The following is a 23,354-nucleotide window of genomic DNA, read 5'->3' as shown; positions in this document are numbered from 1 at the left end:
TGAATATAAAGTTGAAACATAGATTTTTGCCATATTTCATTATTGCGCAGTTTCTCAAATAACTACTTTTTTGCATAGGATCTTTTAATTCGCACAAATCGTCCTTTAGTTTCCCGAGTCGAACATACCATATTGATAAAGATACATTAATGTGAGAAGATGAATAGCTTTCCATTTATTCTACAAGTGGCAGTAAATAAACGAATAGTCGGGTTTTAATTTTTTATTTCCAAATTTTCATCATCTGTCTTGGCGTGTATCTTGCGGGCTTCTTCGTCACTCCTCGGCGAGTGCTCTCGCTTTCCTTGCCGCCTCTCTTTGTTTTTATGTTTGTTCTGATTTCTTATCGCTTTGGACATTTTTTCGTCACCGACACTGTTAAAAATAAAAAATGTATACCATAAGAATAAAATACACATTTTTAAAACTAAAAAAGTCAAAGTACTATGTTGAGGAATAAAATAATATTTTTTTGTATTAAATTTTTTTATGTTTTTCCTTTTTGGTAACTTAAAAGAAATTATTTTTTTTTTAACTTCTCGAGTTTATGATTTATTTATGCAAAGATACTTACTTGATAGCAGCTCGGGAGCCAGGTCCCCAATACGGAGTGGGATTGAACTGAAACCTTAAACGTCCGTCACGTCGACTGATGGGATTTGCATCTGCCCTCTCGCTCAGGTCTATTGCTGTCTCTGTTTCCCTGCTTAATATAGATCTTGCTACCGGATCTGCTTCTAATCTATTTATTATGGAAAATAAATAAGAAATTATGTAAAAAACAAACGAAAAAAATGTTTAATCTGCTATCTTGCTATATTTTTCGCGCATATGTATGTGTGTTTGTTTGTCTGTAGATTTTGACATTTGTCTTAGTAAAAGTACCGTCTCGGTTTTTGTTTAATTAAAAAATGATGTTATTATTTAGTGTAAAAATGAATAAAAACTGACTTAGCCGGTTTGACAGGATGAGTTTTCTCCCAGGTGCGTACAATGTCCCAAATGACATGCGCAGGCGCAGCGGTCTTCACGGACAATTTGGCCGCATGGGAATATGACACTTTGTACCCGGCATTCAAAATTGCTGACCTGAAAAATGTAAATAAAAATATATCACTTAATATGGCCAAATTCAAGAAATAAAAAAACAATATAGAAAAAAAGTTAAATTTAGCTTAAAAAAAATAACAGCCCAAAAAAACCTTATTCTTGTTTGTTAAATAACGTAAAAATTTGATTATTTTTCATGTAAAATGGCAACTCATAGTTATATATTATTAGTTATATATTTATGTGTTTACTAGCTGTCGCTCAAAACTCCGTCCGCGCTTAATCAATATAAAACTTAATCAGTATGTGATCTTCCAGACTTCGCTCTACACCTATGCCAAATTTCATCAAAATCCATTTAGCTGTTCCGGAGAAATCTTCAAACATCCATCCATCCATGTAACATTCGTATTTATAATAATATTAGTAACAAACAATACATACCTCATAACCAGCATGGGCATTGTCTCACAGTGCACTCTTCCAAACATTTTATCCAAGATATAATAGAGTGGTGCATCCATAAGTTCTTCCCTGACCATAGACAATACTCCATCCAGTCGCTTGGCAGTGCCGAAGAGATCCGGGTGCTCCTGCACGTGTGTCAGGACCTTGGATACGAAGACCTCATTATGGATAGGTGCTGACCAGATTGGACCGCCTAGCTGCAAAATAATTCTAAACTTACTAATGTTAAATGCGAATATTTAGATGGATGGATGTTTGAAGGTATCTCCAGAACGGTAACATGGGTTTTCCTGAAATTTGACATATATATGGAACATAGTCAGGAAGAACACATAAGCTATCAATTAAGTTTTTTTAATTCCGCGCTGTCGGAGGCGCGCAAGCTAGTTTTAATTAAAGATTAAATGCTACCTTTATGGCTCAACTAATTCAAGATTTTTTTTTGTATTCTTCATCAGAGCGTCGTAGTCAGTCAGTTGGATTCCTGGATTATTTTTTTAATTAAAAATTGTGTTTTTAAACAAACTTACATGATGTTTCTGATTACAATTAGTGCATCGCTCACCCACAGCTGGCCCGGTGGGTAAATATGCCTTCATCTGTTCAGGATTCCGTTCCGTAGGATTATCTTTGAACCCACCCAGCGGTTGCAGGGTTATATTGTCACATCCCACACACTGGTGGACCATTGATAACTTGCTGAAATAATATTAACAAACTTATTTATAAAAAGAGTTAAAAAATACTGGGCAGTAGAGATTTTTTTTTAATTAGAATTATTTTAGGGTAGATAAATTGTATGTGGCCTGCTAGTATATTGCAACTTATTACAATTTGTAATAAAAAATTGTATTTTTTTATCTTAAATGTGCCATTTACCTGGTAGTTTTCTTGCAATGAATTGCTCCGGAATATACTTTAACAAACACTCGTATGTAAAAGTCGGCAGATATACTAAGCATAGGGACTGTGTAGCGACCGTAGCGGTTTGCGTGGGATTCTATGCATTGCAATAATATCCTTAAAGCCTAGAAATTAAAGTTTACTTTAAAATATTATGTCAACATAGATTTGTGGTAAACTAGGCTAAATAGTACGAAAGAATTACATAGTTTTTTTATGTGGAGATTTAAATTACAAATTCATATTATCTCGTTTATATTGTTATAATTAATAAATATATTAGTTAAAGGCAACGCAAATAAAAAAAATATAAAATCAACAAATAATACAAATAAAACTATGCAATTTTTATCACTGACCATTTCATGGCAACATTTTGTCTTCAAACTAATAGCACCATATTTACTGTAGCAAGTTTCGGGTGAGTTTCCCGCCAAAACTGCCATGTCAGTCGCGGTGACAAGCAACAAGCCGCCATCTTGTACACTCTGAACTGCACTGTCTAAGAAGATTGATGGACATCCATATGGATCTAGGTCTATGACTGTGAAGCGTTCAATTGGATGTTTATGTTTATACATAAGCATACTGGAAAAATATTGACATATATTAATTGTTATATTAAATAGTGATAGACCTTAACTTAAACAATTTTTACGTAAAATCTTACTAATGTTATAATGCGGAGTTTAGATGGTTGTTTCTTAGAAGATATCACCATAACAGATCTAGATGAAATTTGGCATAGATGAAAAACACATAGGCTATTAAGTTGTTTTTAAATTCAGCGCGGACGGAGTCATGGGTTAAAGACTAGTTCTGTATACTTTAAAAATTACAATTCTGATTTCCTTTAGCTTATAAACACAAATGTTATGGCAATCTTCTATTATATATTGAGATTGTTTACAAATTTTTAATCAATTTGAAATATATAAAATGACATTTTTTCTAATATTGTATATACCAGTGTTTGACAATGGTAACTTACCATGCATCATCATGACTGGTTTCAATAATGTTTTGAACATTATTATGGATTATGTTCTCTTTTATTGTATTAACAGCTTCTTGTGATAAGTCGTTGGCTATTATTTTACTAACATTTGGCACTTCTTTTGCATAACGGATGCTCCGTAAGCCTGTTGCGGATAGGGCTTCTAGGATTGTCACTGGTATCTGTAGTTGAAAATTATTCATTACAGAATGATAGTTATGATGAAAACAACATAATTTTTTTTATATGCAGATTTCCATATTTAAAAATTAATAAAATATTAAGAAATGCAACCATAATTTTTTCATAATCATAAAACAATGAGATAAAATCTTATTCTACACCTATTGTCAAAGTTAAAAGCAAACTTGTCGTGTTCAGCTTGTAAATACTGCCACCAAAGGAATAAAAAAAAATGCCATAAATTATTTCTAGAACTCAGACAATCATGCTGGACTACTGAAAATGGAATTTAAACCAAACTTAAAATATTTTACAACAAAAATCTTACCTGATTGTTATCATTACTGATATCAGTGTTCACATCCTGTATTTTCTTTTTTTTCAGAGCAAGTTTTTCAGCAATAAATTCCTCAGTAAACACACTCAACACAGCAATACTAAGGTCTCTATTAAACTCTTGTACTGGATTATAAAATACTTTATCTGTCTTTAGACAAATTTCGGCTTGCCCTTCTTTTATAGATTTTAATGATTTTTTTTCCAATGTTGACTCTTCCATCTTCATGATGGTCTATGGAAAAAAATCGCTTAACGAATAATATATAAGGAGGGGTTGATTTTGTAATCTATTTTAAGAGCACAATGTTTACAAATTGAAGGTTAGTTGAGGATGAAAACTTTTTAATTTAATCTCTTTAGAAGTATAATAAAGGCCACTAAAAAGGTCTAACCTCAGACATTCTTTTCAAAATTCTCAATAACTTCATGAGTTCATTAAAAGTTGTTTGTTATGACATTTCCACCACGATCTTCCACATGTCTTTTCAAACGTCATTGATTGACTTGTTAAAGTTTGACAGTTATAATAAAGAGTATCTATCTATCTATCTATCTACTCAGTCATGAGACGCCCACTGCTGGGCATAGGCCTCCCCCAAAGATCGCCACGATGACCGATCTTGTGCCACCCGCATCCAGGACGCGGGTGGCACAAGAAAGAGTATCTAAAGTATTTATAGTGTTGAAATTTTTTGAAAGATAACTCATAAAAATCCTTCGAAGAATTTCCTTTTATAATTCTATGTCCTCGTGCTCGCTGTTAAAAAAAATATATTGTATTATAAATTTGAAATTATCTCCAAAATAATTTTCAAATATCTTACCCAAAGAGTATATAAAATAAAAATACTCAAAATTCTTCTCACCAAAAAATACTCAAAATTCCAAAAAACCAACCACTTTGTTTATGAACGATTCTACAAATGTCAAAAATCTTAATCGGTTCTGTTTGAAGGATCTGGAAATATAACCTTTGCTAATAAATTATAAATATCTGTAACTGGATGGTTATATGAGGCTGTGTATAAGTCTGATTTAAATATGCATCCTGTAAACTTGTTAATACGGAACGGTGTCTTCTTAAATCCAAAACTTAAGTCTAGTACGACTCGAATAGTTCGCAACTTATCTAGAGTTGCATCATTTAATTTTAAGCTGCAAATATCTCAAAATTACAATGGTGTAAGCTTCGACAGTCGAATTTGTGGTTCTAGTGCTAATTTCCAGTTATCACCGCAACAGGTTTATGGTAAAAGGTTCTATTCATCTGAAAACAAGAATGATCCTCCGGAAGAAGATCCTGCTATTAAAGATGAGACTCCATTGTTTTCAAGTCAGTTGCCGGCTACAGTTGCCGTTCCTGAAGTTTGGCCTCAAGTACCGGTCATAGCTATAAACAGAAATCCAGTATTTCCCAGATTTATTAAGCTTATTGAGGTTAGTTAGAATGTTTACCAATATCTTTGGGGCTTGTTTTAAACAAAATACTTATTAAGTGGTGAGGAAAAAGTGTAGTGGGTTAGCCTTAGGCATAAATGTACAGCGAACATACATATTGTTCTATTTGCCCTTCAGAAGTGTACAGCCAAGTAAAAAAACAAGAAACATTTACTTTTTTTTTAAATATTGTATTGTTGATGTTAATTTTAATGTAAATAGGCCTGTGTGTTAGATAAGAGTATGTAAATATTACTTTTTGTAACTTCATTAGAATTGCTAATACATTTACTTTTGTGTTTTATGTATAAAAATTTATGTCTTAACCAATGAATATGCTTGTGGTATATATGTTTTTATTGCACTTTGAGATGTTTTGTTGTTTATTGCTATTTTTCTCATTGATTGTAACTCAGAATTCAGTACTTCCACCATTTCATTATTTACACTGATCTCTAGATTCCTCTGGATATGCCATAAGCTATGGAAATTTACGTCTTTTACATTTTTCAACAATTTCATACTAATAGTAGTTGTTGGTAGTGATATTGGAAATTCAAACTAATAATAGAGTTTGAATTAGCAGACAACTTGAACTGACGCTTTTAAGTTAAACCTTGGCAAAAGCTGTAATTTCAAAGCAGTATCTAGTGTTTAACAATAGTTCAGCGGTTAACAACCTTAACATCTTTCAGATATCAAATCCTGCCCTAATTGATTTAATTAGACGCAAGGTGAAACTCAATCAACCTTATGTTGGTATATTTCTACGTAAGAAGGAAGACGAGAAATCAGATGTTGTGTCAAACGTAGATGATGTTCATCAAGTGGGAGTGTTTGCACAGATACATGAAATGCAAGATATGGATTATAAGTTAAGACTGGTTGTGATGGCTCACAGAAGGATAAGGATAACGGGACAATTTATTGAGGAAGAAATAGAGACTGGACCTGCAGGTGAGTTTAATATTAACTTTATTTGATTTCATTGTACCAATTTTACAATAACTTATAGACTGACTTGTTTGTCAGACACACCTATGTCCCAGAGGGGTAGGCAGGCACCGCGGACCTCTATATAGCGTGGCCAAACGCACCTTCGCAATCCCCTTTACTTCATTTCGCGAGACAGAACATAACTGGTGGCACATGACCCAATTCGAATGCAGGACTTGCAGAATACATGTCAAGTGTTTAACGATTGAGGCACTGATGCTCTTGTTAGAATTTCCTTATAGGAATCCAACTTGTTATTTATATGTAGGTGAAATTAGTTTGGCGATTAATAAGGTTAATGATTACATCTTTATAGTCAGAAATAGGTTCTTAACTAACCTAACCATGATATAGTTAAAACTCATTTAAGACGATTTTACAGGGACTTAACCAAAAACGCTTCTTAAGCGAGGAAGCGTATTATGCGGGATAGAGAAAATAAAATTAACTATTTTAATGTATTTACAATTATGTTCTTATTTAAATTATACATTTATATATAACGGTAAATAAATGGTTTAATTAAAATATAATTGCGTTATTTAAAGTTATGACTTATTATGATTGGAAAGATTTTTATCCATTACCAATTAACGAGATTTTCAATAGATATAATTTAAGTTTTCTATTGCGTCTTTGCTTTGATTCAAAGCTACATAGCGTCTTAGGCTACGTACGCACATTTGGGATAGAATGCGTTTACGCATACCCGCAACCCGGCTAGCTGCACCGAAATGTGAAATTGAGAAACAGACGGTTTTTATGGTTGGGTCGGATCATATTCTTTTTTGATTCTGTTATAAAGTCCATAGATATCTACCAACTCTTCCCAAGATTTTGACTAAGGTTCTATCAAGGTATATTTTGTTTATCAATTATAAATTTCTCAGTATTAAAATAGATGGTTAATTATCTGTAAAATGCGCGAACGTCGGTAAACGTGTTAATTGTCAATTCACGGATAGCATAGTAACCGTTCGCCTGGTCGTAGGTTGGGTCAAGTGACTGGTCGTCGCGATCGGTTGGCATCCGCATCAGTTCTGGTCAGCTATTGGGCTATATCCGTATTCCAGCTAACCGCTAACCTGGTCGTTTGTCAAATTCAGATTTGACTCATTTTCGCCTTCATCAATACCACTTAGGGCTTTTTTCTTCGCTTACCTCTGTGTTCGATTCCGGATTCCCCATTGATTTCACTGTATACAATGCTGTGACGTTTTTTAAAACGATCTATCCAGCCGTTTGTAGCCTTAAAATCAGTGATTTGTAAGCTTTCAGCAATTTTACGCCCTATATCGCATATTTTGGGGCCATTTATGGATACATTTAAAGCTCTTGCTTGATGAATCCATTCGACTAATACTTTTTCTATATTCTCAAACTTTCCTACCTTTTGTTTTTTTCTTTGCACACCGCCCAATTTGTATTTTTCTTCTATTTCATATCTATTCTTTAAAATTGTACGTAACGTTGAAACTGGTATTCGAAGCTCAGCGGCAACCTGAATCTGAGTTTTTGTTTGTGATTTTTCATCAAAAATTGTTAATATCTCTATTTTTTCTTGAAGCGATAATGCCTTTCGTTTAATCGTCGTCATTATATGACAAACGAACGATGCATAATCTTATTAATATTATATTAAATGAACAAAGCGCGCGCGACACGTGTAAGTCAACATAAAGATGACTGCCGACTGGGCCGGTTAACCTTGTGTGAACAATTCGCGTATGTTTGTCTCGCTCTGAAACGACCGTAGAGCGTTGTTCGTTCGAGTTCGGCGTTTGAGCGCTCGATCTTTAGATAGGGTGTGGCGTATTAAACGGGATAACTAATCGTATAAAAATTTCATGTTGCAGGGACCTACATAAAATGTAAATTGTATTAAGCGCATTCTACCTACGTAATGTCTTCTTACTTATGTACTTAATATATTATACTTCATACTATATAATAACTTATTGCTTTTTCATTAATATTATAAATGTGAATGTTAAGATGGATAGATGGATGCTTTTTAAAAGGTATCTGGTGAACGGCTCAATAGATTTTGATGAAATTTGGCACACATATAGAGCAAAGTCTGGAAGAATACATAGCCAACTTATTTAGTTTTTTTTTAAACTACGCGCTGACGGAGTCGCTGGCTATAGCTAATAATATTATAAATGCGAATGTTTAGATGGATAGATGTTTGTTTGAAAGTATCTCCGCAAAGGCTCAACTGATCTCGCCTATATGGAATAGATATAGAACATAGTCTGGAAAAACACAAAGGGTACTAAATAGTTTTTTTTTTAATTCCGTGCAGACGGAGTCGCTGGCGACAGCTAATATGATGATGTTTAGCTTTTTGTTGTCGTTAAATTGAAATGTTTAAGATTGAAACATATCGTTGTTTCTTTGTTTTACACTGACAATGAAAAGGATGACAATATTTCGATACAAGTCGAAACCCAAGACATAAAATTACGTGTTAGGCTTCGCTTCTGAAATGATATTTTATCATTTCAGAAATGAAGCTCAAGTTTCCTATATTTGATGCGGAAATTAATGTTACCCGCGAAGAATCAGATGCTGAACGCAGGCGGAGGAAGCACCGGAATAATAGACGGAAGAGTAACGACGTGGAGGGGGAGGAGAAGGTGGAGAAGAAGAAACCAGTCACCGATCAAGTTCTGATGGTGAAGGTGGAAAATGTGATGCACGATAAGTTCCAACAGAACGAAGAAGTGAAAGCTTTAACTCAAGAAGTTATTAAGACTATACGAGATATTATTAATTTAAATCCATTGTATCGGTAAGGGTTTGAAACATTATTAATTCTAAATTATCTCACGATTGTAATGTTTTTCTCGCGGATATCTTACTCTTACTAATATTATAAATGCAAATCTTTGGATGGATGTATGTTTGTTTGAAGGTATTTCGAGAACGGCTGTATGGATTTCGCTGAAATTTGGCATACATGGGTGTTGTTGATCACCTCGGTGTTCCCGCCGCTCGTTTGTAATTATGTTTTTTTAATGCCGTGCGGACGGAGTCATGGGCGACACCTAGTCGTTTAAGATACCTATTTTTGTTGTTATTAATAACAGAGAGTCGCTGCACCACATGTTAGCTCAAGGTCAACGTGTGGTTGATAACCCAGTGTACCTGAGCGACCTGGGCGCAGCGCTGACCGGGGCCGAGCCGGCTGAGCTGCAAGCCGTGCTGGATGAGACTGATGTGAGTATTTAAATCACTGCCGCAATATTTAACCAAAAAAAGCTGTTTTGCTTTTTCTGATCTATTTTTTTTTATAATTTTTTTATTATAATACATATTAAACATTTCTTTCAGATTCCCAAACGTCTGATGATGTCCCTGTCACTCTTAAAGAAGGAATACGAGCTGTCAAAGTTACAACAGAAGATCGGTAAAGAAGTAGAAGAGAAGGTGAAACAGCAGCACAGGAAATACATTCTACATGAGCAGCTCAAGGCAAGTTAATTATATATTAGTGTCCTTCCTCTACATTTATTACCTAACTTTTTTTATGTCATGAAGTGGCAAATGAACAAACTGCCAGCTGAATTCTATCGCTGACCATAAACATCCGTAGTTTCAATTGCGTTGCTTATCCTTTTTAGACATTATTAGTTAGAATCCGTTGGCGTGAAACTTAGCGCTCGTTACAAAGTCAGAATGAATAGTGAGGGGACATAAACGTCGACATTTTAATAAGGCTAGTGTTGTGCCAGTACACCGGCACAGTGTCGGATTTTCTTTCTAACACCTTTAATCAACGAAGTAGGACACAGGAAGATAATATTTCCCTAACTATGCATCCACATTTTCGACAAATCAATTACCCTTTCCATCTATTCCTTATAAGAAAAGTGTGGGAAACGGGGACAGAAATTAGTTAGAAATTAGTTATAATAGTATGCATATGTAATACTAGCAGTAGCCCGCGACTCCGTCCGCGTGGAATTAATAAAAAATTATTAATACTCGACGTGTTCTTCCAGACTGTGTTCAAAATATATACCAAATTTTAGCAAGATACCTTCAAACATCCATCTAAACATTCGCATTTAACGTTAAACATGCAGGTGATAAAGAAAGAATTGGGTCTGGAGAAGGATGACAAGGATGCGATAGGTGACAAGTTCCGTGAGCGTCTCGCTGACAAGACAGTGCCCGCCGCCGTACAGACTGTCATTGATGAGGAGCTTAACAAACTCAACTTCCTCGAGAGCCACAGTTCCGAGTTCAAGTAACTATCATTATACTAGTATTATATTATGATAAATTCTGAATAAAAATGTAATGCGCAAATTCTTGTTCAATATGTAATTAAATTGAGATGTAAAATCTAGTCGAATATTATAAAATGGTCAGTAAAATAATTTAGATTTTATAACCCACATTGGTTACTATTTCTATAACTTCAAAGGATTTAAGTAATTATAAGCATTTTGAATTTATTGAAAACATAAAAAATGATTTTTTTTATTATTATGCCTTTGCTATTGTTGAGTGCTAAATTACGTATCATAACTCTTTGGTGGACATAGAATAAACAGTCTGTCAAAGAGGTGGCATAATGACTAATAAAACCTTTGCCTTTTTTATTTAAAAAAAAGATATGTGACAAAAGAGAAAATCGCGCGGGAATTCGAAAAGTTAACAATAAATGTAGTCGTGAATAAAGTTCGATTAAATAATATTGTAAATTTGTATATAATTTTATAATAACTATAATATATTAAAAACGAATAAACTCATTTTAGATGTAGTGCTGATGTTTTCAATTTATAAAGTTTTTCTAGACCTCTTCGTAAATTACTTTTTTCCAGCGTAACACGTTGCTACCTCGATTGGCTGACGTCACTACCATGGGGTGTGACGTCAGAGGAGAACCTCAAGCTGGCAGATGCTCAGGTTATCCTGGACGAGGACCACTACGGCATGGAGGATATCAAGAAGAGAATTTTAGAATTTATCGCTGTGTCTCAACTGAAAGGTACAACCCAGGGCAAGATATTATGCTTCCATGGACCTCCTGGTGTTGGAAAGACTAGTATAGGTAAGTTTTTTCATGATTTACTATATGTTTACTAAAAAATAATTAAATAAAACTTAGTAGCCTATGTATTATTTCAGACACAAATCTAATTCTTTTTAAATTTTAATTGTTTTGGAGTTATTGGAGTCCATCCATCCATTTAAATTTTTACATTTACATCATTAGTAATATTGCATAGCAACCCGGGGACTTCAAACTGGTTACTTGTGACATTATACAAATATTTTAGGTTAGATTCTACTTTTTTTTTTCAATGTGGCAAACGAGCAAAGAATAAATATTAGAAAAAGTTGAGTTTTGATGAAAGAATTGTTTAAATAGCATATTTAATTTCCAAACAGACATTTTTTTTATCTTTAACCTTAAAAGTCCACTGACGACTCTTTTGTGTTAAAATGTTGTGTCTGATTTTAAAGAGAATGATAAGTTTTTGTATAAGTGTTTTGGTAATGGTAATAAGTAATTAACATCGATTTTATTACGGATAGAACTAATAGCGTTTTGACCAATCACGTATCAGAACGTGTTGCTGAGCAGGTTAGAGCGAGAGGTAAGATATAGTCGTACTTTCTTAGCACGTATCTTAGGGGCGGAGCTTGTACTGTGAATCTCGTTAAAAAAAAACAATTTTTATTTTAAAGTCACACCCAGATACCCGATTTTTATTTTATTTTTTTCCCCAATATGAAGACAATGACCACAAGATACATTGAGACATGATACAATGGTAAATAATTTGAAATATTGTTTTTTTCTTGAAAAAACGTATGAAATGTAAAGTGGCCAATTTCAGTTGTTTGTTATCGTCGCACAATATTAACATATATTCCTTCTTCGGGTAATAGGAATACACGCATCGGGTCGTATGTGATATTCACAGCAGTTTTCTTCGAAGGCTCCACACGGAATTTGGAAAAGAATTTGACCATAGCAACTTGTGATTGTGTTTTAGCGAACCGCATTCCTGCAAATTAAACATTGCTGGTAAAACTGCTCTATGAACTTTTTTTTTTTAATTTTTACAACATAAATAAATTAATTTTTTCCCATTTAAATAAATGTTTACTTTAGTTAATAAAATTAAAAATGTACATACCAATGCAGTTCCTCGGTCCGGCTCCGAACGGTAAATAAGCGCAGGGATGTTGTTTCTTCGCATTTTCCATGCTAAAACGGTCCGGGTCAAATCTTTCCGGGTCGGGGAAGTATTTTGGGTCCATATGTATACCCCATCCACTCATGATCACCGGAGTGCCTTTCTCCAGCGTAATGTCGGTGCCCGGCACCTTGTAATCCGTGCGAGTAACGCGCTGTATGAGGTCCGCCAATGGATACATCCTTAATGTCTCGTCGAACACCTGATGCAAATATGTCATCTCGTTTAGGCACTCGTAGCTCACCTCGCCGTTGTTTTGCTTGAGGACATTATCGATCTCTTTCATGAGCTTATCCTGTACGTCCGGGTTCTTTGCCATCTCGTACAATAGGAAGGCCATAGTAGACGCGCTCGACTCGTATCCGGCCGCGTAGAAAGCGAACGCCTGAGCAGCAATTATACTGTCAGTCAGTTCCAGTGTCGGTTGTTTTTCATTTTCGAATCTTTTCCGACCTTCGATTGTCTTCTGCTGTCTCAATTCAAGAATGAGATCCATAAAATCTTTTCTATCCGTCGGTCGTCCACCTCTCTGCTTTATCACTTGTTCCACGAGTTTTTTGAAGAACATAGTCACGTAGCTGGGCATGATGGAGCCGTTAAACTTCTTCAGTATACCGGGATACATCATATCCAATTCTGTGCTGTAGTTTGCAGAAAATATCATTTTATCTATTTTTTCCAATGTATTTCTTATGTTGTCGTCGAGATCCACCCCGAAGGCGCAGGCGCTGATCACCGACATTGTGTACTTCTGGAAGAGCTGATGCATAGACTGCTCCGGTTGCTGCTGGGTAATTTCGTCGATGTACTGGATGAATTTGTCCGCTCGCTCTGTTATCAGATATAACATGTTCTTGAGCTTCCCTGACGTGAACACTGGAGTGAAATGTCCTCTCAGAATACGCCACCTCTCGCCGTCGGCGTGGAACAAGTTAGCTCCCATACCCTTGTCGCTGAATTCCACTCCCCTATCGATGAATTGTTCGAAGTCTTTAACTAGGACGTGCTTAATGATGTCCAAGTCTCGTATCAGTAAAGTCGGTGTTGTCATTCTGTATATTCCGACGACTTTTTCTTCAGGATAGGCATTGTAGATGTTTTTGTTGAGAACTATCAATGATGTTTTTCGTAGGAAGGAGTCCTTGAGGTTTCCGAAGAACGGTAGCGGTTTGGGTCCGACGACGTTTCTTTTCTTCCAGTAATCAAATGTCCTGGTGAAGTAATAGTACAATGTTGCGAGCAAAGCTGCTATAGTTACCAGTGTGTACATCATGTTTGTCGACCTTGTTGCTGCTGCTACGGGATGCGACTGAATGCCACAGCTCTAGCACACGCGCGTATTTATACAACAGTGGTTATCTCGCCCGCTTTAATGCTATCAGAGAATCGCTACATCAGCAAATCTTGTCTCGTTGTTGGTTGTTTAAATGTTGGAATTTGGTAAAAAACAAATTAAATTTAATTCTGCCCAAATTGGTCAGCCATCCTTTTCACCCTTGGAGCGAGGCAATCTATGATATTTAAATAAATTACAATTTTTCCTTTAGAGAAATGTATAATAAATGTTATTCCTTTTTTTTTTACAAATCTTATCAACAAACTAGGATTGTGTCCATTTTTTATCCTTTTCGTAAATTTTGCAAAAGGTAACATTTCTTTATTTTATGAGTATGGTATTATTTTTTTTTTGGTACCTTCTCTGAATAATTTCTGTCGTCTTGAGAACATACTACTAAGCGACCACCTGAATTTACCAGAATTATGAAGCGACAGGTGCCTACATACATCTGCAATTGCAGATTCGTTGCCTACTTTAAGTTTAGGGAGGAAGGGATGCACAGAAAGAGGATTTTTACACCTTCAACGCGTCTTATTCTCCGACAAACCCACTGCCCCTTATAACAAAAATGTGTGAACGAAAAGGGGGGTAAAATTAGGCTTATGACATTCTCATCGTCTTGTTTGGTCCTGCTACTGCCCATTCTTGGACCAACTGTAGTTGGCATCTACCACTATTAAATTTACGTATGTATAACGTGTACAGTGTGAATGCATAGATAAACAAAGCTTATGTATATTTTGTTTTAATTTTTTTTTAACTTAAAGAGAATAAACAATTGGGTATGCCAATTAATCGAGATCCGTTCAGCCGTTTTGAAGATTCCTTCAAACAAACATCCATCCATCTAAACATTCGCATTTATAATATTAAGATATTATGATCCCTTATATTGTCTTCCACAAAACAGCGACGGTATTATATATTGAAAAGCTGAGCAATCAAATTCTACACTAAATGCGACTGGTTATTGACCCTCATATACAATTTGCCGGTGCTCAGTACTCAGAGGGCAAAGGCAAAGACTAAAGACCTATGTAAATTTGGCGATGATATTATACATTTCTCTCGGTCCTACATCCATACATCTAAATATATGCACGTCGGTTAAGGCTGCTCTAAATATCACCCTTCTTGAGTTACACATAATTACACTTCGCCCCAATTTTCGCCGTTCCTTTATTATTTATTTTCTTTCATTATTTGAACATATCCAAAGTATCTAAGCATGCCTTTTATATTCTTCCTTAAAAGCAAGCAAGGTTAGAGCCACCATTTGCGGTTTCTCTGGTATTGCAGATGTCCATTGGCGTCGATGTACACCTCGGTGTTCCCGCAGCTCGTTTGCCCCCTTGTTTTATTAAAATAATCTGTTTCTTATATTCATAGTATATCTCAAATTGTTTTTTTTTTACACTTGTCCAAGTTTTTTTCATGTGTTTTATATAATTTTGATATATAGAGATTTCATTTAGATATTTTGTCTGTTGGTAGTTATTTTAAATTATTTCATTGTTATTGTTTCAATTTGTGAAAGTGGCATGACAATAATTTGCAAATAATGATGAGCCATTTTGACGATGTCGCGTTGTCTAATTTTCATGACAATCAATTAATTAATAAAATTGTCTTTTTATCTAGTCATTTTAAATGATAGTAATCGATTTGTTATCTACTATGTTTTGCCTGCGATTACGTCTGCGCAGAATTTAAAAAAAAATGTTAAGTAGCCCATATGTTCTTCCAGACAGTGTTCTACATCTATACCAAATTCCATCCAGATCCGCGCTGCCGTTCTGGAGATACCTTATAACATACAATCCATTCATCCAAACATTCGCATTTATAATATAAGTAAGACATTTATGTAAAAACATATCGTCATCCCTTTCATATTCTTGAAAAAAAAAAACAACACTGATATCCGATATTTATACAGCATGTTTCGGGTTTCAAAAATACTGTTACGGAAAAGAAAATAAGTAAGGTAACGTTTAAGGTAGTTATTTAAATATCTTTGCTCATATTAATATATGTGACAGTGGTAGAGCCCGCTTTAACATCTTCGCACGAATTGTCACGGCTCGCTCGGTGAAATACCACGACCACACAGAAGACAGGCGTACAGTCTGATGAGTGTGGGTCCCGGAGACCTCATTTAGTCCTCTTTGCCTTCCCACCAATTTTTTTATAAGGAAAGGATGGGAAGTGAAAGTGGACTTTCCTGATGAGAGGATGCACGGAAAGGGAAAATATCTTCTTTCTGTGCATCCTCTCCTCCGTCGATTAAAGGTAGGCAACGCATATGCAATTGCTTATGTCTATGGGCAACGGTCACTACGCTATTTCAGCGATTTTAGGTGGTCGCTCGCTAGTTTGTCACCTTATGATATAAAAAAAATGTGAAGCGCAATGTACTCCCCCCTCTTGCTACCGATGTGCCAAGCCACTAAGATATAACAACCTCTATGTAATAATAAATTTCATAGTCATCGTGCTTTGCAAATGACATATTAAATATTGTGTTATCAGTGTTAATCTGGCAAAGCAGAAACGTATCAGTACGTAACGTAATTGTATCAGTTGTCGTGTTTGTTTCGATTTAAAAAGACGTACACACGAATTGGGAACCTGCGTTAAGAAGTGTGTTGAAAAATTAATTAAGATGCTGTTCTTCCCAAGGTTAGTTATGCATCAACTTTTAGAGATATTTGGATATTTCTGCTAATAATTGGTCCGATAAGATTAAATACAGATAATCAAATATTTAAATCGTATTTTATATTATCTGTTTATTTAAATTTTACAACGCAAATTGTAATCGATTTTTTAATAATTATGGAATATAGTATTCATATTTATTTCTGTCAGAAAAGGTAATTTTTATATCTTTATATATATAATTCTTCTGTGAGTGTGTATGTCACTGAACTTCTCTCAAACGACTGGACCGATTTTGATGAAATTTTTTGTGTGTGTTCAAGGGGATCTGGGAATGGTTTAGATTCACAATTTTGTCCGCTGGACAATGTTTTTTTAATTAATTTTTAATTTATTAGTAGTTGTTTATTTTGGAATGTTTTACATTGGATCCGACAGACGACGCTACCATCGCAGTGTGAAATTTTCAAATTAAAGACGTGTAGACAGGACAACGTCTGTCGGGTCCGCTAGTATGTATTAATATATAAATTGATTTACAAAATTCTGTAAAATAAATTTAGAAATTACTGTATTAATTTGAACGTTATATTCAATATGATGAAGAACACATAGGCTACTAATTAAGTTTTCTTTAATTCCGCGCGAACGGAGTCGCGGGCGAAAGCTAAGACAAAATAAAGCCGAAGCTTGCGCAAGTACTGTTAAGTAATTTGTACTATTAAGAGATTCGTAGTACAAAAGTTACCTTCATTTGTATGTTTGTTTCAGCTCGATCTATCGCACGTGCGTTGAATCGCCAATACTTCAGATTCTCCGTAGGTGGTATGACGGATGTGGCCGAGATCAAAGGTCACAGGCGCACCTACGTGGGCGCGATGCCAGGCAAACTGGTGCAGTGCCTCAAGAAGACTGGTACTGAGAACCCATTAGTACTTATCGATGAAGTCGACAAGATTGGCAAGTGAGTGGTAAAAACTTTCGGCTAAAGGATGGCAGATTTCTGAACGCGAAATCTGTGTATAAAATATATCGTCATCCTTGTCATTATCTTTAACAAAACAGAGATAGCAATGTTTCATACGGGGATTTTGGACGGAAATCTTCTTCCTCTCTTTATCTTCAGAATGACCGCTTCTTGTCTACTTTTTTCAACGGTATTTGGTTCGGGCTTGGGTGTTTCAGCGGATGTCTTTTTAAAGTTTAATTTTGTACGATAGTTGCTGTTTTTTGGTATCGAAAATTATTTGAATTTTTAATAATGTAAAATTATAAAAAGATCCGTCCATTAATCACGTGATTCTACGAAGGGGTTCTGAAAAAATCACGAAACATCACAAGGAGGGGTCTAAAATATCACGGGTATTTTAAAAAATATAATTTAAGTATTAAAGAAATTCAAAGATATGTGAAGTCAACCTAGGCTTTAATGTTGACTATGGCCTAGTCACCCCTAACTTAGGGTAGGCTCCGAGTCCCTCAGTAGGGGCTACAATATGGCTTATGTTGTATACAGGGGCGTGCACGGTGACCCTTCGTCTGCGCTATTGGAGTTGCTGGACCCGGAGCAGAACGCCAACTTCCTGGACCACTACCTAGACGTGCCGGTGGACCTGTCGCGTGTGCTCTTCATCTGCACCGCCAACGTGGTCGAGCACATACCAGAACCTCTCAGAGACCGCATGGAGCTTATTGATATGTCCGGTAAGTTAATGTGCAATGTTTTCATACTATACTATAGTTTTTTTTATTTCAATCACTTTTCTCACAGATTATAGATGAAGTTAACCTTCAATTATAATATATTTGCTTTTTTTTTAAAGAGAATAAGAGTAATGGCCTCCATCTAATATGGTTATATTATTCTCCGTTTAATATTTTTAAAAATCTGTATAATTTTGTCATAATTTTATTTTCATGGTTATTTTTTACCTTTTTTTTTTAAATGTTAAGCCATCCGGCGGTCAATGCAACCTCTTTAGTAGCACCGATTAAAAAAAACTGTTTATATTGAACAGGTTACGTAGCGGAAGAGAAGATGGCGATAGCTCAGCAGTACTTGGTGCCGACTGCGCGCAAGAACTGCGGCCTGAGCGAGCAGCAGCTGGACCTGCAGCCCGCCGCGCTCGCACTCCTCATCAAGTCCTACTGCCGGGAGAGCGGCGTCAGGAACCTCCAGAAGCATATTGAGAAGGTACACATTCAACATTTTTATAACGTGGCAAACGAACAAGCGGCCATCAGAAATCGCTGAAATAGCGATGTGACCTCATCCCATAGACATCAATAATTGCAGATGTGTTTTAATCTAATGTGTTATAATCTTTAATCAACTTAGGAGGGGAACCATCGTAATAAAACCCGCATATTTTTATTAAATTAGCAAATTTTAGTTAATTTTCTATAATAATATTTCTTGTATCATTCCAACTAAGCTGTAGACTTGTGCTAGGCTAAGGTTTACGTCAATAGCCGAATGACGGAATTCGAACCCCCGACCTCGTGATCGGAAATCCGCACCCTTATCCATTAAGGTATTGACGCTTCCAAAAGTTTGCTAAGAAATTCAAGGTTATGTTTGAAGTCAATCTGCACTGGGTCAGGGTGTTAGTGTAGACTCCGAGCCTGAGAATGGAGACGTATAGTGAGATGATGTTATGTTTGTCAGATCTGCCGCAAGGTGGCGTACAAGATAGTGCAGGGCGAGGTGGAGCGCGTGGCGGTGGACGAGGGTGCGCTGCCGGCGCTGGTCGGCAAGCCCACCTTCAAGCACGACCGCATGTACGACCTCACACCGCCCGGAGTCGTCATGGGTCTCGCCTGGACCGCCATGGGTATGTCTCTCACCTCCTCCCACCTTCACTCACACTACAACATTCATACCTATTTATTTATATAAACTGACAACTAGAAACTATAATATTCGGGTCACGTAGTATGGGTACGTTCCCTAACTAATTTGTCTATCAGCACAAGACAGGACAGGACTATACACCGACAAGTACATTATGACAGCTCACTAGCGCCCTCATTGTCAATATTGAAAAATGTCACAAGATTTTCTTTGTACTGTAACTTTCATGTCATTTTTCTTTTTTTTTCCTTTTCTATGTCTAAGTAGGTTTATATATTCAAGCAGACCCATACACGATAGTATTTCACCAGTTAAGATATCCTTGTTTGTCTACAAGCCGAAGCGTTTTATATAATTTTAACTTTTAAATGTTGGACAAATTCGAGAAAATTCACTATATAAAAATAAAACGTTAAATAAATGAAATCATTTATTAAAGAGCTCTGTCTATAATAATGTAGTCTGTTCAACCAACAGTCATAGCAATTATTTGAAATAATACATTTAGTTAAATATGTATATCGTCGGTGCAGGTGGCAGCACTCTGTACATAGAGACGGCACTGCGCAACACGCAGCAGGAGGAGAAGCTGGGCTCGCTGGAGCTGACCGGACATCTCGGCGACGTGATGAAGGAGTCCGCCCGCATCGCACTCACAGTCGCACGCAACTTCCTCGCACTCAGGCAACCTAACAACAACTTCCTCAACACCAGGTAACTCGCACTGACCGACTCGAAGGACCAACTTTAATACCATACGCCATAAGAAAGTCGCCGATTTTACTCGCTAAGACTTACGTAATATAATGTCATAGAGATTCATATACAATGCACGTCGCCGACGTTTATCCCATCGCTAAATGTTTCTCAAAAGGGGTTAAATTAAATCCATTCCCTTCGAGGCGATTCCATAGCGAATTCCAAAAATGTATGAAACTGAGGCGCGACATTCACGTGACTTATCCAAAGTTATTGTCAGTTCTATACATTTTTGAAGTCATGGAATCGCGTCGGAGCGAATGCACTTTGTCTAGACCCCAAGGTCATTGTGAGAAAAGTCGCTGCAATTTTCAAGATGACCGGGCAAATATACAGTTGGCATGTAGTTAATATATTTGCAATCCTAAACAAAGTAACACTCCATTAATGATGTTGCTAATCAAAAAGTAAAAATATTTTAGCAATTTCAAGCGGCCAATCGCTCGTTTGCCACATTTTGATAAAAAAAATACGTAGCCTTTTGTACGTAAAATTTCCACAGCCATCTACACTTACACGTGCCGGAGGGCGCGACTCCTAAAGACGGACCTTCAGCTGGCTGCACCATCACAACCGCGCTGCTGTCACTGGCACTGGGCAAGCCAGCGCGTCCACAGCTCGCCATGACTGGAGAGATCTCCCTCACTGGCCGCATCCTGCCTGTAGGCGGCATCAAGGAGAAGATCATTGCTGTATGTCTCGGTTTTATAAGTTGTAACACTCAAGGTCATTTAGAGGTCAATGGAACAACACAATCGCACTGGACATGATCGTACCAGAATCTGTTTGAACGTTATACAAAATAATCAATATAACGTTTTTTTTTTATTTTTATACTAATAAATATAGATTAAAAAGTACATCATTTTACTAATATTATAAAAGTCAATGTTTGGATGGATATTTGTTTGAAGATATCACTGGAACAGCTCAACAGGTCTTGATAAAATTTGACAGAGATGTAGAACATACTCTGGAAGAACACATAGGCTTCCAAGTTTTTTTAATAATCTCAGGCGGAGGAAACCGCGTGCTACAGCTAGTATTAATATAAAATTATGGATTACAGGCGAAGCGTGTGGGAGTGACTTGTGTTATCTTACCGGAGGAGAATCGTCGGGACTTTGACGACCTGCCATCATTTATCAGAGACAACATCGACGTGCACTTTGTGTCTAACTACGAGGACGTCTACAACATCGCATTCGAACAGGTCTAGACTGGTTATTGTTGGATACAACCGGTTTTAACCGGTTTGTAGTGCAGTAGAAACCGCTTTATAGCTTGTTACGATCCCAAATATCAAAAACCTACTCCACATTACGGTAAAACTCGTAAATAAGAAACTATTCGTAGTGAAAACTACTGGTTATACCACTGTTTTTTACATAATAAATAGGATTATTTACACTTATTTTAAAATATTACTACACGTTATCTTACTATTTTTTACAAAATAGGCATCCATAAATAAAGTCATACGAATTCCATGATTTTTTGACCTCTCTAATTTTTTTTGACCCTGCTACATTTGGAATAAGTGTAATATCACAAAATTTATGACCCCACCCCACCTGTTACACTTCGACCCCCTCCCACCCCCTAAAAGTAGGACGTAATTTATGAAATTTGACTTTTTAATTTCGGTATTGAATCAAAACAAGTTATAGAGTTGGTTAAAAATACTTGTTAAAAGAACTTTATTGGGACGGTTTATTAATTGTAATATTAAAGAAGCATTTTCATGGAAAAGACTAGAAAGTATGTTGTTATGTAATGGTTGTTATGTCGTGGTTTCTTTGTGAATGTTGTAATTGTAATATATATATATATATATATATATATATATATATATATATATATATATATATATATAAATGTTTGATTTTGGTTTGGTATATATGTAGTGTAGTTTTATTTCAAATATTATCTTTCTAAAAGGATTTTTTTAAATGGTAATTTTTTTGACAGATAATATTAGAAATGTATATATATGTAGATTTATTGGTTGTAAAAATTATTTAATACAGTTAATTAATTCAAAAGTAGTTATTTATTGTAATACCTATAGTTATAAGAACCAAGTAGTTTTAATACTTTATAAAAGTTATAGAAAATACACTCAAATTACCTTATTTATAGCGAGTTGTTCAGACCAAAATCCCTGTTTAAAACATATTGTTATCTCTTTTTTGTCAAAGATAATGACAGGGATGACAATGTTACTAATCTTATATATCGAAAGTTTAGACCAGTCTTTCCCAAAGTTTGCAATAACGCCCCCTTGTGGGCGCTGCAGGTCTCAAGTTGCGGGTTATAGTAAAAGTTTCCTTTACAATTCTCCGTTAATATACATATATAGCTCACTATAATTAATTAATTTGAAGTTATAGTGGTTTTTAAATATCAGAAAATATGGGGGCGCTAAAAAAATATTTATTCTCAAAGTGGGCAGCAGACAAAATAAGTTTGGAAACCACTGGTTTAGATGGATGAATAGATAAATGTATGGATAGATGGATGTTTGTTTGAAGGTCTCTCCAAAACAGCTAAATGGAACTCGCTGAAATATGTCATAGTCAGAAAGAACACATAGGCTACTAATTATTTGTTTTTAATTCCGCACGAACGGAATCGCCGGCGACAGCTAGTATGTTCTATAAAAAGATTTTGATCTCAGAAACTACTAGTATATAATTTAAATGAATAATATGACAAATATATTGTTAGAAGACATCGGAATCTCACTAGAAATATAACCTAAAAATACTGTTGTAATTGTTCATTTTACAATATGTTTGTAGAATTATTGATGTGTTATATTTGTTCAGGTTCTGGAACGAGAGTCACGAGATGATAAGAAAATTATGTTTGCTGTAAGAAGTAGCGAGGAATAATGTTCTTTGACAGAGTTGTTACATTTGAAGCACAATTTTATTTTAATTAAATAATATTAATTGTTTGTTGTTTTATTGAAACATCAAATAATATTTTTCTCGTTTTTATAATAAAAGAAAATAAAACCTCTTTACTTGCTTTCTTTAGTAGTATTTATGTAAAATAAAACTAAGGTAAGATTTTCTAAATAAGGTATTTAGGTAAGATGCGAAATAAAACATAAAACTTTAAAATAATATTAAC

The 23,354-nt window shown here is 35.4% G+C and overlaps 3 protein-coding genes across 5 annotated transcripts; 1 reads left to right on the top strand and 2 right to left on the bottom strand.

Annotated features, from left to right (window-relative positions):
• Positions 1–208: 208 nt before the first annotated feature.
• Positions 209–4,453, bottom strand: Trm1 (tRNA methyltransferase 1). Its single transcript, XM_013318299.1, has 10 exons — positions 4,333–4,453; positions 3,930–4,172; positions 3,413–3,600; positions 2,781–3,009; positions 2,398–2,546; positions 2,049–2,217; positions 1,495–1,715; positions 952–1,089; positions 575–742; positions 209–375 (listed from the first exon to the last, which is right to left on the bottom strand). Exons 1-10 carry the CDS (start codon positions 4,366–4,368, stop codon positions 216–218), a joined length of 1,701 nt encoding a protein of 566 aa, XP_013173753.1. The 5' UTR covers positions 4,369–4,453; the 3' UTR covers positions 209–215.
• A 421-nt stretch (positions 4,454–4,874) lies between these two features.
• Positions 4,875–23,160, top strand: Lon (lon protease homolog, mitochondrial). Of its 3 annotated transcripts, none has more exons than XM_013318534.1 (15): positions 4,875–5,377; positions 6,073–6,334; positions 8,945–9,170; positions 9,469–9,598; positions 9,713–9,853; positions 10,468–10,631; positions 11,215–11,444; positions 17,372–17,564; positions 18,117–18,304; positions 18,619–18,794; positions 19,269–19,434; positions 19,988–20,168; positions 20,716–20,905; positions 21,283–21,426; positions 23,045–23,160. In XM_013318534.1, exons 1-15 carry the CDS (start codon positions 4,982–4,984, stop codon positions 23,108–23,110), a joined length of 2,853 nt encoding a protein of 950 aa, XP_013173988.1. In that variant the 5' UTR covers positions 4,875–4,981; the 3' UTR covers positions 23,111–23,160. The 3 variants fall into 3 exon arrangements, with proteins under 3 accessions (XP_013173988.1, XP_013173987.1, XP_013173986.1); XM_013318533.1 differs by having other exon boundaries at positions 8,939–9,170; XM_013318532.1 differs by having other exon boundaries at positions 8,885–9,170.
• Positions 11,858–14,038, bottom strand: LOC106122522 (cytochrome P450 6B1-like). Its single transcript, XM_013318535.1, has 2 exons — positions 12,541–14,038; positions 11,858–12,408 (listed from the first exon to the last, which is right to left on the bottom strand). Exons 1-2 carry the CDS (start codon positions 13,871–13,873, stop codon positions 12,245–12,247), a joined length of 1,497 nt encoding a protein of 498 aa, XP_013173989.1. The 5' UTR covers positions 13,874–14,038; the 3' UTR covers positions 11,858–12,244.
• Positions 23,161–23,354: the final 194 nt, after the last annotated feature.

The sequence above is a fragment of the Papilio xuthus genome, unplaced genomic scaffold (assembly GCF_000836235.2).
Source record: "Papilio xuthus unplaced genomic scaffold, Pxut_1.1 DF826923.1, whole genome shotgun sequence".
Classification (NCBI taxonomy): domain Eukaryota; kingdom Metazoa; phylum Arthropoda; class Insecta; order Lepidoptera; family Papilionidae; genus Papilio; species Papilio xuthus.
Note: the sequence above shows the minus strand (reverse complement) of the source record. Positions and strands in the feature narration are given on the sequence as shown.

Coding starts and splice junctions, on each gene's coding strand:
- Lon (XM_013318532.1), top strand. CDS start 4,982: ATGCATCCTGTAAACTTGTTAATACGGAACGGTGTCTTCTTAAATCCA. Junction 17,565..18,116: donor GAAGTCGACAAGATTGGCAA/GTGAGTGGTAAA, acceptor TGTTGTATACAG/GGGCGTGCACGGTGACCCTT. Junction 20,906..21,282: donor TCAAGGAGAAGATCATTGCT/GTATGTCTCGGT, acceptor TATGGATTACAG/GCGAAGCGTGTGGGAGTGAC.
- Trm1 (XM_013318299.1), bottom strand. CDS start 4,368: ATGAAGTTATTGAGAATTTTGAAAAGAATGTCTGAG. Junction 4,173..4,332: donor TTTTGAAAAGAATGTCTGAG/GTTAGACCTTTT, acceptor TTTTTTCCATAG/ACCATCATGAAGATGGAAGA. Junction 743..951: donor CATCCTGTCAAACCGGCTAA/GTCAGTTTTTAT, acceptor CATAATAAATAG/ATTAGAAGCAGATCCGGTAG.
- LOC106122522 (XM_013318535.1), bottom strand. CDS start 13,873: ATGATGTACACACTGGTAACTATAGCAGCTTTGCTCGCAACATTGTAC. Junction 12,409..12,540: donor CGGACCGAGGAACTGCATTG/GTATGTACATTT, acceptor TTTAATTTGCAG/GAATGCGGTTCGCTAAAACA.